This window comes from Lolium rigidum, chromosome 2 (assembly GCF_022539505.1).
Source record: "Lolium rigidum isolate FL_2022 chromosome 2, APGP_CSIRO_Lrig_0.1, whole genome shotgun sequence".
Taxonomy (NCBI): Eukaryota; Viridiplantae; Streptophyta; class Magnoliopsida; order Poales; family Poaceae; genus Lolium; species Lolium rigidum.
The window spans coordinates 123444587-123458015 of NC_061509.1; the positions used below are offsets into that span (position 1 = coordinate 123444587).

At 45.8% G+C, this 13429-nt stretch overlaps 1 protein-coding gene across 2 annotated transcripts; it reads left to right on the plus strand.

The window, feature by feature from the left end:
• The first annotated feature begins 4450 nt into the window (after nucleotides 1-4450).
• On the plus strand, nucleotides 4451-7189 carry LOC124687165 (nudix hydrolase 13, mitochondrial-like). 2 transcript variants are annotated; one of them, XM_047220981.1, is made up of 6 exons: nucleotides 4451-4655; nucleotides 4767-4860; nucleotides 4970-5090; nucleotides 5179-5262; nucleotides 6481-6630; nucleotides 6721-7189. In XM_047220981.1, the coding sequence occupies exons 2-6, from the start codon at nucleotides 4775-4777 to the stop codon at nucleotides 6898-6900; spliced, it is 621 nt and encodes a 206-aa protein (XP_047076937.1). In that variant the 5' UTR covers nucleotides 4451-4655; nucleotides 4767-4774; the 3' UTR covers nucleotides 6901-7189. The 2 variants fall into 2 exon arrangements, with proteins under 2 accessions (XP_047076937.1, XP_047076936.1); XM_047220980.1 differs by lacking the exon at nucleotides 4451-4655 and having other exon boundaries at nucleotides 4691-4860.
• Nucleotides 7190-13429: the final 6240 nt, after the last annotated feature.

A 13429-nucleotide genomic window follows, 5' to 3' on the forward strand; every position in this document is an offset into this window, starting at 1 on the left:
AGTGGGAGCGCTAAGACATAGTTATTATATTATATGTGGATGACATATCATTGATTATAAATGATGTAATTATATACTTGATGTGATTAAAAGGTTTCATTGAGAATTAACTTCAATGAAAGGATATGGACTGAAACATATTTAGTATCAAGATCTATGAAGATAGATTGAAACACATAATAAGTTTAAGTCAAAGTACATCGAATGAATATCGAAGTAGTTCAATATAAAATATTAAGAAGGTGTTCTTTTCCATGTGAAGGTTTAACAAGACTTGAGTGTATTTGGCACTCGATGAGTAAAAACACATGAGTGATTTTAGATCACGAATAATATGTACAAAATCAGATGTCCTGTGCTCTAAAGTGTTACGAGCATATACCAGAATGATTCATGTAATGATCATTGGACAACAGTAAGAATATCCCTGAGTGCTTTAGAAGAACCAATGATATATATATATAGTTTTGTATGGGGTAATGACAAACAAATCGCTGTAAGGTGTTGCACCGATATTAGTTTGGTCACATATAAAAATAAAATTTCAATCTCAATTAGGCTAAGTGTTGTTTAAAAGGTAGCACAATGAGCTAGAAGAAGTCTATGCTAGATTTAGATGATTTCTAAATATTGTGACAGATTCTACAAATGAAGGCAGAGTATGTCATTGTTTTGACAATGACTGAGGATGTTTAAGTCGAGGAGTTCTTTGAGAACTTGGTGTGGTTCCGATAGTGTCAGAACTTTGAAGCTATACTGTGTGTGACAATATTAGTGACATATTTCAGACCGCGGAATTAAGGTTCCACCGGAAGACCGAACATATACGCTTAATGCCAAATCATTTGGAAAATGAGTGATGCGTAGTGACGCAAATGAATTGCAAAATACATACGTTTCTGAGATTGTCAGATTCGTTGACTGAAACCTCTCCCGTGAGCAAAACATGATAAGCACCAGAAGGCCAAGGTGTTACATCTTTACAAATGTGAACTAGACTATTGACTCTAGTGCAAGTGGGAGACTGTTGGAGATATTCCCAAGAGGCAATAATAAATTGTTTATTGTTATATCTTAGTGTTCGTGATAAATGTTTACATCCCATGCTATAATTGTATTAACCGAAACATTGATACATGTGTGTTGTGTAAACAACCAGAGTCCCTAGTAAGCCTCTTATAACTAGCTTGTTGATTAATAGATGATCATGGTTTCGTGATCATGAACATTGGATGTTGTTAATAACAAGGTTATGTCATTGGGTGAATAATATAATGGACATACACCCAAATAAGCGTAGCATGAGATCAAGTCATTAAGTTCATCTTGCTATAAGCTTTCGATACATAGTTACCCAGTCCTTCGACCATGAGATCATGTAAATCACTTACACCGGAAGGGTGCTTTGATTACATCAAACGCCACTGCGTAAATGGGTGGTTATAAAGATGGGACTAAGTATTCGGAAAGTATGAGTTGAGGCATATGGATCAAGAGTGGGATTTGTCCATCCTGATGACGGATAGATATACTCTAGGCCCTCTCGGTGTAATGACATCTAATTAGCTTGCAAGTATGTGACTAGGTCACAAGAGATGACATACCACGGTACGAGTAAAGAGTACTTGTCGGTAACGAGGTTGAACAAGGTATGGAGATACCGATGATCGAACCTCGGACAAGTAAAGCATCGCGTGACAAAGGGAATCAGTATCGTATGTAAATGGTTCAATTGATCACTAAGTTATCGATGAATGTGTGGTAGCCATTATGGATCTCCAGATCCCTCTATTGGTTATTAGTCGGAGAGGAGTCTCGACCATGTCCGCATAGTTCACGAACCGTAGGGTGACGCGCTTAAGGTTCGATGTCGCATAAGTAGATTCGGAATATGAGATGGAGAACGAAGCTTGTTCGGAGTCTCGGATGGGATCCAGGACATCACGAGGAGGTCCGGAATGGTCCGGAGAATAAGATTCATATAAGGGAAGTTGATTTCTAGGTTTCGGAAAAGTTTGAGATTTTTCCGGTGGAAGACCGGGAAGGTTCTAGAAGGTTTGGGGGGTCCACCATGGGGCCCACGACCTAGGGGGTCAACATGGGCCGAGGGGGTGCATCCTAGCCCTAATCGGCCAGGGGCACATGCCCCTCAAGGCCCAAGTCGGCCATCCCACTAGGGTGCCCCAAAACCCTAAAGGGATCAACTTGGGGGGGGGGGGAAGAAATCCCCTCCCCCCTTTGGCCGCCGGCCCTAGATGGGTTTGGGGCGTTGGGGGGCCACCCAAACCGACCTCCCCCCTATATAAAGAGGGGAGGGGGCAGGGGCGCACACCCTTCAAACCCTAACCCTGGCCGCCCCAATCTCCTCCACCACGACTCTGTACCGGCTTGGCGAAGCCCTGCAGTTTTTCTCCTCCACCACCACCACCACGCCGTCGTGCTGCTAGGATTCCGAGGAGATCTACCACACCTCCGCTGCCCGCTGGAACGGGGAGAGGACGGGCTTCATCGACACCGTATGCACGACCGAGTACGGAAGTGCTGCCGGATTGCAGCACGGGACGATCGACTACATCAACAACGAGATCTAATCTCGTAGGCTTAGGAATCTTCGAGGGTTAGTCTCACATACATCTCGTTGCTTCGATCTTCGTAGATTAGATCTTGCTTCTTCCTAGATTGGATCTTTGTTATTGTTCATGTTCACGGTAGATTTTTTTTGTTTTCCATGCAACGAACCCATCAAGAACGCATTCAACGAAATCCTAGTCCTCCTCAGCGCATCACGCATCTGCTTGCACGACACGGCCGGCCTACGTCCTCCGACGGAGGCCACCATTGCGTTCTGAAGCCTCTGCTCCAGATCGCCCATGGTTGTCGAGTGGCAGACAACGCACAACGCAGACGCCTCCTTGATTCCCACCTAGGACAGAGCCGAGGCCGTGACCGACGGCTCACTCCATAGCGGCGGCCATGCCTCCATGGGTGGTAAGGTCACAGTGGTGCGGAGGCCACCATGGCGTTCCGAAGCCTCTGCTCCAGATCGCCCATGGTTGTCGAGTGGCAGACAACGCACAACGCAGACGCCTCCTTGATTCCCACCTAGGACAGAGCCGAGGCCGTGACCGACGGCTCACTTCATAGCGGCGGCCATGCCTCCATGGGTGGTAAGGTCACAGTGGTGACCGGGGGTGGCAGCGGAGGGGGAGGAGGTGGAGGCAGTGGGGTTGGCGCTCTTGCCACGTACCTGAACTGACGACCATGTTCTTCATTCACCAGCGAACGGCGGCGCGCCATCTTAGCCAACAGAAGGTTCCAGAGCTTGTCCTCCGACGATGGACTCCGTGGCCTTTTGCAGTCCTTGGCTAGGTGTCCCTTCTTCTAGCAGCGGAGGTAGACCTCCTCGTTCGTACAGTCCCTCTTCCTGTGACCCGGCTCGTAGCACCTGAAACAAAGGCCATCCATCTCCGGTGAGACCGCTCTCCCGTTCGGCGGACCCACCCACTACCTTTCCTCAACTCGGTGGCGCCAGAGCATCTTCTTGCATGGCGGCGCCTGCTCCCGGTCTTGGACGTGGCCCCGGCTCTCCGCCGGTGCCGGACCCACACCTCATGCCTGCCGGCGTCCGCATTGTTGCCCTGCAACGACGCCGACGAGAGGCCCAACCCAGAGACGTACATGCTCATGTCCATGGGGTGACGCCGACGAAACCGACTCCGCGCTCACCACACGCTGCCAGCGGTTGGGGAACCCGGGCGGCGGAGAGCACGACGACGCCATACCTCAGAGAAGGGGAGAGAGGGAGGAGCGAAGGGACGGCGGCAACCAAGGCCGCCGCGGCCGCCGGTGGAAACCTACCTGCGCTGCGCTCTCACCTACCTACCTCGCCGAGTATCAGAAAACTGCACCCGGAAGGCTACTACCTTCACCTAGCCCATCTATCCAGCTAAGAATGAAGCCTAAGGCTAGCTATAGTGCTAGTATATCTTAGCTAGTATCATGCATCCTAACCCCACCAAAAATGCTGATGTGGCAGATAATTATGGATGAGAGAGGAGATTAGAGTATCATAGGTAGATACCGTATTATAGCGCACATCACGAGAAAAGTTAGTATCAAATAAATCTTGTACACAAATTTGTATTGGGATACTACAAATCGATTAATATAGCAAAACTATGATACTAGTCTATGATACTATGCATTATGGATCTAGTATCATACAAAAGTATCATATACATGATACTACTATGATACTACCCACTATGATCAGCCTAATAATAATGCCAATTTGGCAGAGAAGTCACGTTGCTAACTCATTTCCCTCCCTCTTTCCTCCTCCTTGCTGTGCGCGCCAATAAATCGGGCGGGAGCCAACAGAGGGCGCGCCCCATTTATAGTCACGGCATGCGTCACCCGTGCTCTGCAGCCAAAGCCAATATAGCCCCCGTTTTCTTGCCTCCCGTTCCTCTTTCCTTTCTTCCCTTCCGTTCATCACCTGCAAATTCTTGGTTTTTCTCTTCGATCGTGGGTGGAGATAAGATCGCTGCGTCACTGCCACCCTCGCGTCGCGGGCAGAGCAGGAGCCTTTTTCTCCACCTTGTTGTTTCTCGTGTGTCCCCCTTGTTTTCTATCACTTGCTGTTTATAATTAAGGTGGGTAGTGATTTCCTTGCATGCAGATAATTCCGAAGCTCTTCTTCTTGCCATCTCCCCCTTTGTTGTTTCTTGGTGCTTGTCCTAACATGTCCAGCCTTGTTTGCGAAGGTCCAGCAATGTCGTCGTCGTCGCCGGACGAGGTGCTCGCCAGGAAGGGCCGCCTCAAGCAGCGCTACGACAACGAGTACCGCCTCGTCGCAGGGTCTGTGCTTCTCTGAATTCTTTTCTTCCCGTTGATTATCGCATCGAATTCCTTGCTCATGTGCTGCTGATCCGTACATCTCTTCTTCGGGTTTGTTATCCATGTGCAGGTGTGTCCCGTACAGGGTGAAGAAAGACGAGGGGAACCCTTGCAGCCTCGGCGATGACCGGGGGCAGGTCGAGGTGCTCATGATTTCCACGCCCAATCGCACTGACATGGTCTTTCCCAAGGTAACACAACTCGATTGTGGTTCAAATCCTTGGGAGGCATTTCTACTAGCAGCGCTGACCGATAGATACACCCTCTTGTTCTTTACAGGGTGGATGGGAGGACGACGAGGATGTCTACCAAGCGGCGTGCCGTGAGGCAATGGAGGAGGCCGGCGTCAAGGGCACCATCGATGTAAATTTTGCCTTCACTCACCATGACCTTGATATATCTTGTTCAATGCCATTGTGTATTGCCTCTCATTTTTCTCTTCAACCTCTTGAGCACAATGCTATTACGAGTACATTTAGCATATACAAAATTTGATGACCGACGGAATGGTGGTATTCACTATTGTGACAAGTGCCTACAATGTTCAACGTAATCAATCTGATCTCGGAATAAAATATATACGCCGCAATGTGACGCCTATTCAATGCCGTTTTGCTGGGAAGTTTTACTTTGAGGTTGCAATTTAGAAGCATGTGCGTCAAGATAGGGTACTAGGATTTAAATCCTTGTCCCCATCAAGAGGTTATTCCCAGGGATTCCTTGGTGTTCGCAGTAATTAACCGCCACAATTTGGAGCTATTTGTCTACTTGCTCTGTCACTTGAAAGCTCAACAATGGTAAAGTAGTTTGTGGTTTACATCTCCAATCAGATAGGTTCTAACCTGTAGCATAAGATATCTATCAAGGACAGCGCCATAGGTTGACAGCGACAATACTTGGCTGCATGTTCTTCTAGTATAGTAGCATCAATTGGTGGTTTGCAACTCCCACGAGGAAAAAGAAAATTAGCGTTGACTGACTAGCCAAAGGAATATTGTAGAGCACAATGAGTTGGGGATTAAACGCATCATTACCGCATCTTATTAAGATGTTATTCTGGATCATTATGATAGATAGTTTAGTTAGGAGGATCTCAATATGAAAATTTTAATACTATTCGCTTATTTCCTTCCAACTTCCTTTGGCCAGATTGTCATAAATAATTTCCTTCAGATTCGAGTCAATGGGATGTTATTTTTATCCTGACGCCTACATGATCTCAACTACTCTGCATGTGGTGTGTTTCGTACTTGCCCTGCAGTGTCCTACACCAGCTTAATCGTCCTATTTGTGATGCATTTGTATCATGATATGCTCTGTTACTATTTTCCTGTTTCCTAAAGCCTCAGTTCTTCAAACTATTTGAGGCTAGAAAAACTGGCACCCTGACGCCGTATATATGTTCCAATTAATGCGACCTGCAACATGCATGGAATTGAGGAATTGTTCTAGTTGTGCTATGGTGCACCTTCAAATTGTGAAACTTGCTTTTTTTTTTTTGCGAATAAATTGTGAAACTTGCTGAGCTGCATGAGTTGTTGCTTCGAATTTACGAATTGATCATTGTCATTGTTGTACCAGAGAACTACCTTGGGACATTGGGTGTTCAAGAGCAAGAGCAGCCAGCAGAGCAGCAGCCCGAGGGGAGCCTGCAAAGGCTATATCTTCGCGATGGAGGTCATTGAGGAGCTCGAGTCATGGCCTGAGCAGGCAACCCACGGCCGGCGATGGGTGAGTTCCTGTCTACCATAACATTGAAATTTCCACCAATGTCATTGTGTAACCAAAGTACTGTGTCGCCTGCTGATGATCATTGATCAGGTTTCCCCTGGTGAAGCCTATCAGTTGTGTCGGTATGACTGGATGCGCGAGGCACTCACCGCACTGCTGGAGCGATTCTCGATGATCGAAGCGGTAGGGTCAGCGCAGGAACTGACTGATCAAAACGGTGTGTACATGATGTTGCAGACGACATCGGACGGCGCGGTTGCACTGTGCTGAGCATGCCGCTGCTCATTCTGCTGCTACAGCAGTTAACTGGTGAATGCAGCTAGTTAGCTCTGTCACCCCTTTCAAGTGCAATGCAAACATGGCCATCAGAAAAAAACAGAAACTCTGATCCCTTGTTTAAATCTTTCCGTTCTCTTTCTTGAACACGTAGTGGTTGTCCTTAGTGTTTGTAGTTGTTTCCAGCAACGGCTGCACGCCTGCACATGTATATGATCATCTTATGGCCTGAGAGAACTAAGTGCAGGCAATTCCAGCTACAACATGGTATTGCTTAGCTTCAGAGCATAGGACAAAATTGTTGAGCAGGGAACTTTAGACTTAACCTTTGTGGGTCTAAGTTCGTTCTTTGCATGCTCTATCTGCTAGATCTTATTCGTCATTAGTGAAGACACTGATATTAACTGATCACACTTAGAACACCTAATTTTGCATATCAAAAGAAGGATTAGTGGACATACTCACCTGCTCACTGCAGGTTTGAGACAGTGGTGACGCTGAGGAAGTCGATCAATTGGTATAGAAGGGGCGCTCTAGTCATGTAGGAAACCCATGGACGCCGGCACTAGCCTTGGAGGTGGTGGTGGGAAAACAGGCACAAAACCGGTTAACCTCTTAACTAGAGATTAGGACACTATTAATCGTGATTCGTATATATGCATCGGAATTAATGTAAACTTCAGCACCACTTTATACTAACTCGCGGATTGTTGCACGTGTCGGAAGGAGACATATGCATCAAACATATATGGATGAATGTGGCCCTCTCCTGATCATGGAGATGTCCTAGGTAAGGAAATAACCCTCTCACCTGATCATAGAGGTGTATTAGGTAGGGAGAGAGGTTCTCAGAGCAGCTGCAGCAGTAGAAATCAACATACACGGACACCAATCTTTTTTACGTGGAAAAACTCTCAACTTGAGAGGAAAAATCATGGGCCAAAGCCATCCAAATCTTCTTCCACTATAATTAAATGGGGATACAACAAGTTCTGCTCTAGAGAGTACTAGAGGATATAAGACATTAAGATACAAAAAGATCTTGAATGCCAACAACAAGATTTAGGACACAAGAGCTAGGGATTAGAGCAATTTCACCAAAGATGGTGGAACAACAGCTCAAATCTGGTCTTCACAACCTTGTGGGCAAGCCCCGGCGCTTGATTTAGCTTTTTCATTCAACTTCTCACTCTCCCTTCTCTCTTGCTTTTCTTTTTCTTCTCCAATGAAGGCTATCCTGGATTTTTGTCACTCCACCTAGTGGTGGCTAGATGGGAGGCTTAACATTTCCCTTCCCTCATGTGAAATGTTCAAAATGATCATTGGTCATAACCCTACTAGGTAGTGGGCTCGTGTACCTGTTTAGCCTGCCTGAAAGGCTTTAATAGACCATCTCCTCACAGTCCACATGAGGAGGATACCCAGAAGGTGGCCGGCGGTGGTGATGCTAAGACATTAACCACTTTGGTGGTTTCCCCTCTTTTATATTAATACATGCAAGTCTCTTGCATGATTCGGAAAAAAAAAGATCGGCTTTCAGTAGTTTGGGAGTTTTTTCGAGTATGTATGTTTTCTCGAAGCTGCATAACCTCCTCTTTTATATTGTGGTGCGGAGAGGAGCGCTCTTGGCCATTGACATGTTTAGGGAGGTGCATTGAAGCCTAAGTGATCATACATTCATATTTTATTTCGGTTCCAACCTCTATATTGAAATTCGCGGGTGTTGCGTTAGTGTATGTCATATCGTATGTGTACGTGTACCGAGTAGTACTCCAACGTACACGTACAACACTTATATATGCCACGTATGGGGGATTTTCCCTACACTATATAAACATGCAACCGATGCCCTAGGAGGGTACGCATCGTTCCAAACTTTGACATGGTATCAGAGTCGATCCTCTTCCTGACCTAGCCGACGTACCTCAAGCCGTCGCCGCCGCCGCAGATCCTCCACCGCCGCCGCCAAAACCTCAAATCAAACCCTGCCGTCGCCGCTCCTCGCCGTGTTCGCACCAAAACCCAAGACAAACACATCCTAGACTAAAACTCTGCCGCCGCCACCTTGGTTGCCGCCAGATCAAAACCAAAAACCAAAAACCAATCTCTGCCGCCGCCAGTTCTGCGCCGCCGCCGCATCGAGTCCAACGACACAACGACCACGACAAAGACGACCCTGCTCCTCGATGTCCGATCGCCTCAACTCGATGGCATCCTCATCAACATCTGCAACTGTCCTCGCTGCTGCTTTTGGAGCGCCCCTAGCGCAACTTCTGACCCGTGACAATGCTCTGGTGTGGAAGGCCCTTGTGGTCCCTGCACTCCGCGGTGCTCGCGTTCTAGACCTCGTGGAAGGATCTGAGGAGGCGCCTGTCGAGAAGCTGGAGATCGAGTCCCGAGCTCAGCGTCTCCGGGGTGCTCTCAATGATACAAGGAAAAATGATCTTACTGCTGAAAAGTACTTCGCCAAGATGAAGACCTTGGTGAAAGTTCAGAGATGGTAAACCTAGAGGGGGTGAATAGGTTTCTACAAATTTTAATTCTTTCTTTGCAATATTAGGCTTTGCGGAATATAAAGGTTGGCCTGATGCAAACTAGGTGAGGCACCCTATATGATGATACAAGTAACTCAAGCACGAAGGCTCTCTCGAGCGAGTTATATCACAAGTAAAGTGTTCGGTTAGGGATAACCGATAGCACGCGGAGACGAGGGTTTATTCCCGTGTTCCCTTCCTTTGCAAGAAGTGACGTCACGTTTGGAGGGGTGGAGGTCTCACGAAGGATTCCCCAACGCCACGAAGGCTCACCCTATTCGCCGGAGCCTATCCCACGAAGGGATAGCTCACTCATTTGTGGTAGACTTTGAGGCAGCCTCCAAACCTTCACAATCTTGTCAGGAGAAAATCCACAGCCCGGATGCTTCCGGACCTCTTTTGCCCAACTAGGGTTTCCAAGAAACCCTAGAGAGCAAGTATCTTGATGAATACAAGGGGGAACAAGATTTGGCTCGGTGGAACGGTAGATCAAGGAATCCTCTATCTTTTCCCCGGAGGGATTTGAGTTTGGGTGGAGGAGGAGGGAGGTCTGAGACTTTTGGTGTTTCTATCAATGGAGTATGAGAGAGAGAGCTCAAAAACAGTTTGTAATGTAGTGCCTAAGTGTTCTGAGGTAGGTGAAGGGGTATATATATGGTCACTTGAAATCCAGCCGTTACGGACCGTTGACAACTTGTCCAGCTCAGCTTTTCGTCGAGGGAGCCGGTCAGCCGGACCTGGGACTGGGCCATCCGGCGTAGGGGCCGGTCCAACCGGGCCACAGGCCGGACCATCCGATCCAAACCGGTCGTGGCGCCGGGTCGTGACCGGGGCGGGTCTTCGTCCTGCAGTACATGCATCCGGTCCACATGTTCCTATGAATCAAACAACTAGCGTAGAATTTTTTTTTCATAAGATCAAAATCCTACACTTTTTCTATGCAAATCCTATGAATCTAAGGAGCCCCAAAAGTTTTCATCCAATCTTTAATTCCAACGGTGCCATCTGTCCTCCAAGCCGAAGCTGAAGCTCTTCTACTTGCAGCCAGAATTTCTAGCATTCTTCAGCTGCAAGTACCTACATTCCTGACAAATAAAAACACTGTAGCCGCTGCTGCGGTCCCGGCGCTTTCAAATTCACATGTCCCTTGGAAGATCAGGAAGGACATTTGAATATATACATATGACTGAATCTTCCAACGCGTCAGTGTATCACATCAAATGAGACCTGAATGGAGTTGCTCATCAGGCGATAAGACAAGATTTGTCTATGTCTATCTTTAGTTGCTCTAATTCAGCTTGTAGAAACAATTATTGTCCTCTCAATGCTGCAATCCAACAGAGACAATCACAGGACCTTGTAATCCATGTTGTAGGCTACTTATGAGTTGAATAAAAATTGACGCCCCCGGCTCCTTGCCTTGTTAAAAAAAAAAACTGCATGACTAACACAGACCGGGTGAGAGGTTATTGAACATGAACAAAACTAAATGACAGATTCGGGAGATGCTACAACCTGCAGCTAAGGAATATATTTAGGTCGGTTGCTTATTTATAATGGAAGACGGGCATGTTAACTAGCACTGCGATCTGAATTACAAGAGTGTGGAAGCCGGCGTACGACCAGGCTGGGTTTGGTGTGGTTCAAGTGGGTGCAGAGCCTGTTTCTTTGTGCTGATCTTGCTTGTAGAACTAGCTACTGGATGTGCCTTCTATTTCAGTGCGGTATTACGTCGGAACGCTCTTTTCCGTGGGCAAATGAGTAACTGACTTGAAGTACATAGACCTAACGAGTGGCAAAACCATGAAGATTAGTTGGACAGGAGAGAGAAATAAACAAAAGCCTCTACATCTGACCACCAGATGTCACAAAAACAAACATAATCTTCAAAGTTTTTATCAGCCCCCTTTTCAGAAGATGCTTACATATATACATGCGAAGATCTCATTTCTTCAGTTAAAGTGAAGATCATATGGTACAAACCTAATGAGTAGTTCTTCAGATATGTTAGTGTGTTCCATGGATCAAATGATTAGCTTATCATTACAACCAAAAGTATGAACTTTCTTTTTCATGAAAATAAAACTAGGATCCAACAAGAGGAAGGGGCACCTAAAAGGAAGGGAAGGCACATGCCAATCATTTGTTTGATCCCAACTAATCATGTGAAGCCCCTTGTGGCTATGGGCCCACATGAGAAACTAAAGAAATATATTCATCTCATTAGCATCTCTACCTTAATCTTACACTATGTTCTATAATAGCATCTCATCATCTCGTCATTAGAAGGTTCCTTGCATCATAGGGCAATCACCATAAGTCTTTAAAAGCGAACGCATAACAGCAAATATCACTCAATAATGTTATCCCAATCATAAGGAATCAAACAATTGATGCACGAAAACTTAGATTTGGCTGTGCTACTTTGAGGCACAACTAAGGGGCGCCCCCATTCATTGTCGTCATGTGTGTGACGTGTTTTACATGCTATCTACTGTATTACACTACTTCCTATGTATAGAAAATGGAAATCATGTACACATTTTTAATATGGACAGACTAACAAGTTCACAGTTTAGCTAGGCATTTCCGTTAGTCAATATATACCCTCTAGCATCTAATTCAGTTAACAGAATCGTGAACACACTTAGGGCATGTACAACAGTTTAGACACCTGCTGTCTGTATTATCTCTCCACATCAGCTATAGACAAAACGAAAAACATCTTCTACAGCAGTGTGTCTTTTGGCTATCTGACATCTCTCTTAGGTTATTTTCTCTGAACTACATGTCCCATTTAGAAAGGTCAAAAAACGCAGCAAGAGCAAGCATTAAATTCCTCCAATCCCCAGCAAGATTTCAGGTCCATCTCTGGAAAAAACAAATTACTTGATGGTGCAGAGAATTTAAAACAAGAGCAACATCGTCAAGTCCAGCAATCTAGTGCTAACATCAAAATCCAGAGGTGAGAACGAACAAATCAAGCAACGAGAACTCGGAGGATGCATGCTCCGCGGCGGCCACGGCTGCGACGCTGCGTCGACTGGTAGTGGTAGGAGACAGGAGCACGGTGACGAGCGCCTGGTTAGAGAGAGGAGGGCCTAGTGGAGGACCGGCAAGCTGTGGAGATGAACACGACATTCAATTGGGCCACGATCCCAGGAATTCGTCGCCCTCGATACAACGGAAACAAAGCCGTCGGTAAGCAGCGATTTACATGGAAATGGGAAAAGTTGAATGGAGCAGGTTCAAATTATGTAATATTTCGATTTGATTTTTTTGCAGGTTACTCAAAAATAACAAATAGAATGGAGGAAAAATAGTTCGGATTTTTTTTGTGCAAATTTAAATTTTAGATTATTTAAAATTAAAAATTATTTCTTGAAATATATATGTATATAATGACATAAAAAATCCAAAATATGTTTCCCACATTTCAATTGTTATGTTTAAGTGATCTGCAAATTTTCAAGTTCAAACAATGTATGGTGTGAGAAATACAAAAATGAGAAATCTTTTGAGAGGAAATAAAAAGAACTTGCACGGATCTTGATGCAGTATAGACGGTCTGAAAACGGGTGCTCACCAAGCACCTGTTCTGAAAGTCCACTCTCGAAATGGAAATTTCAAGGCAAAATGTATTCGAGGATGTTGTATTGCTGGTGGTGATCCTTATAATAGTAGGAGCATAAATGACTCTCTAAAATGCATGGTCTTGCCATGTTTCATTGTGTGTTGGTTTGTCCAATTCCGTCCGGTTCTCTGCAATGCGACGAGACTTGGTGAGACATTTCAGCATGAATCTTAAAGGCTTAAAGCACCCTATCCCTATCAAGACTGAAACGCCACGTTCGGTGTAGAGGTGCATTTTCACCTCAGTGAGGTGATTGTATTATTGTCTTATCGGAGAAACTCATTGTACGGTTTGAATTGTTTTCGATAAAATTCTCGGTCATATTCGTGTCTCACGTGAACTAAGACCATTCTCA

What these genes read in the sequence shown, in the direction of transcription:
- LOC124687165 (XM_047220980.1), top strand. Translation starts at nt 4,745, where the DNA reads ATGTCCAGCCTTGTTTGCGAAGGTCCAGCAATGTCGTCGTCGTCGCCG. An exon ending in GCGTCAAGGGCACCATCGAT is followed by an intron (nt 5,263 to 6,480) that starts GTAAATTTTGCC and finishes TTGTTGTACCAG; the next exon opens with AGAACTACCTTGGGACATTG. An exon ending in CAACCCACGGCCGGCGATGG is followed by an intron (nt 6,631 to 6,720) that starts GTGAGTTCCTGT and finishes ATCATTGATCAG; the next exon opens with GTTTCCCCTGGTGAAGCCTA.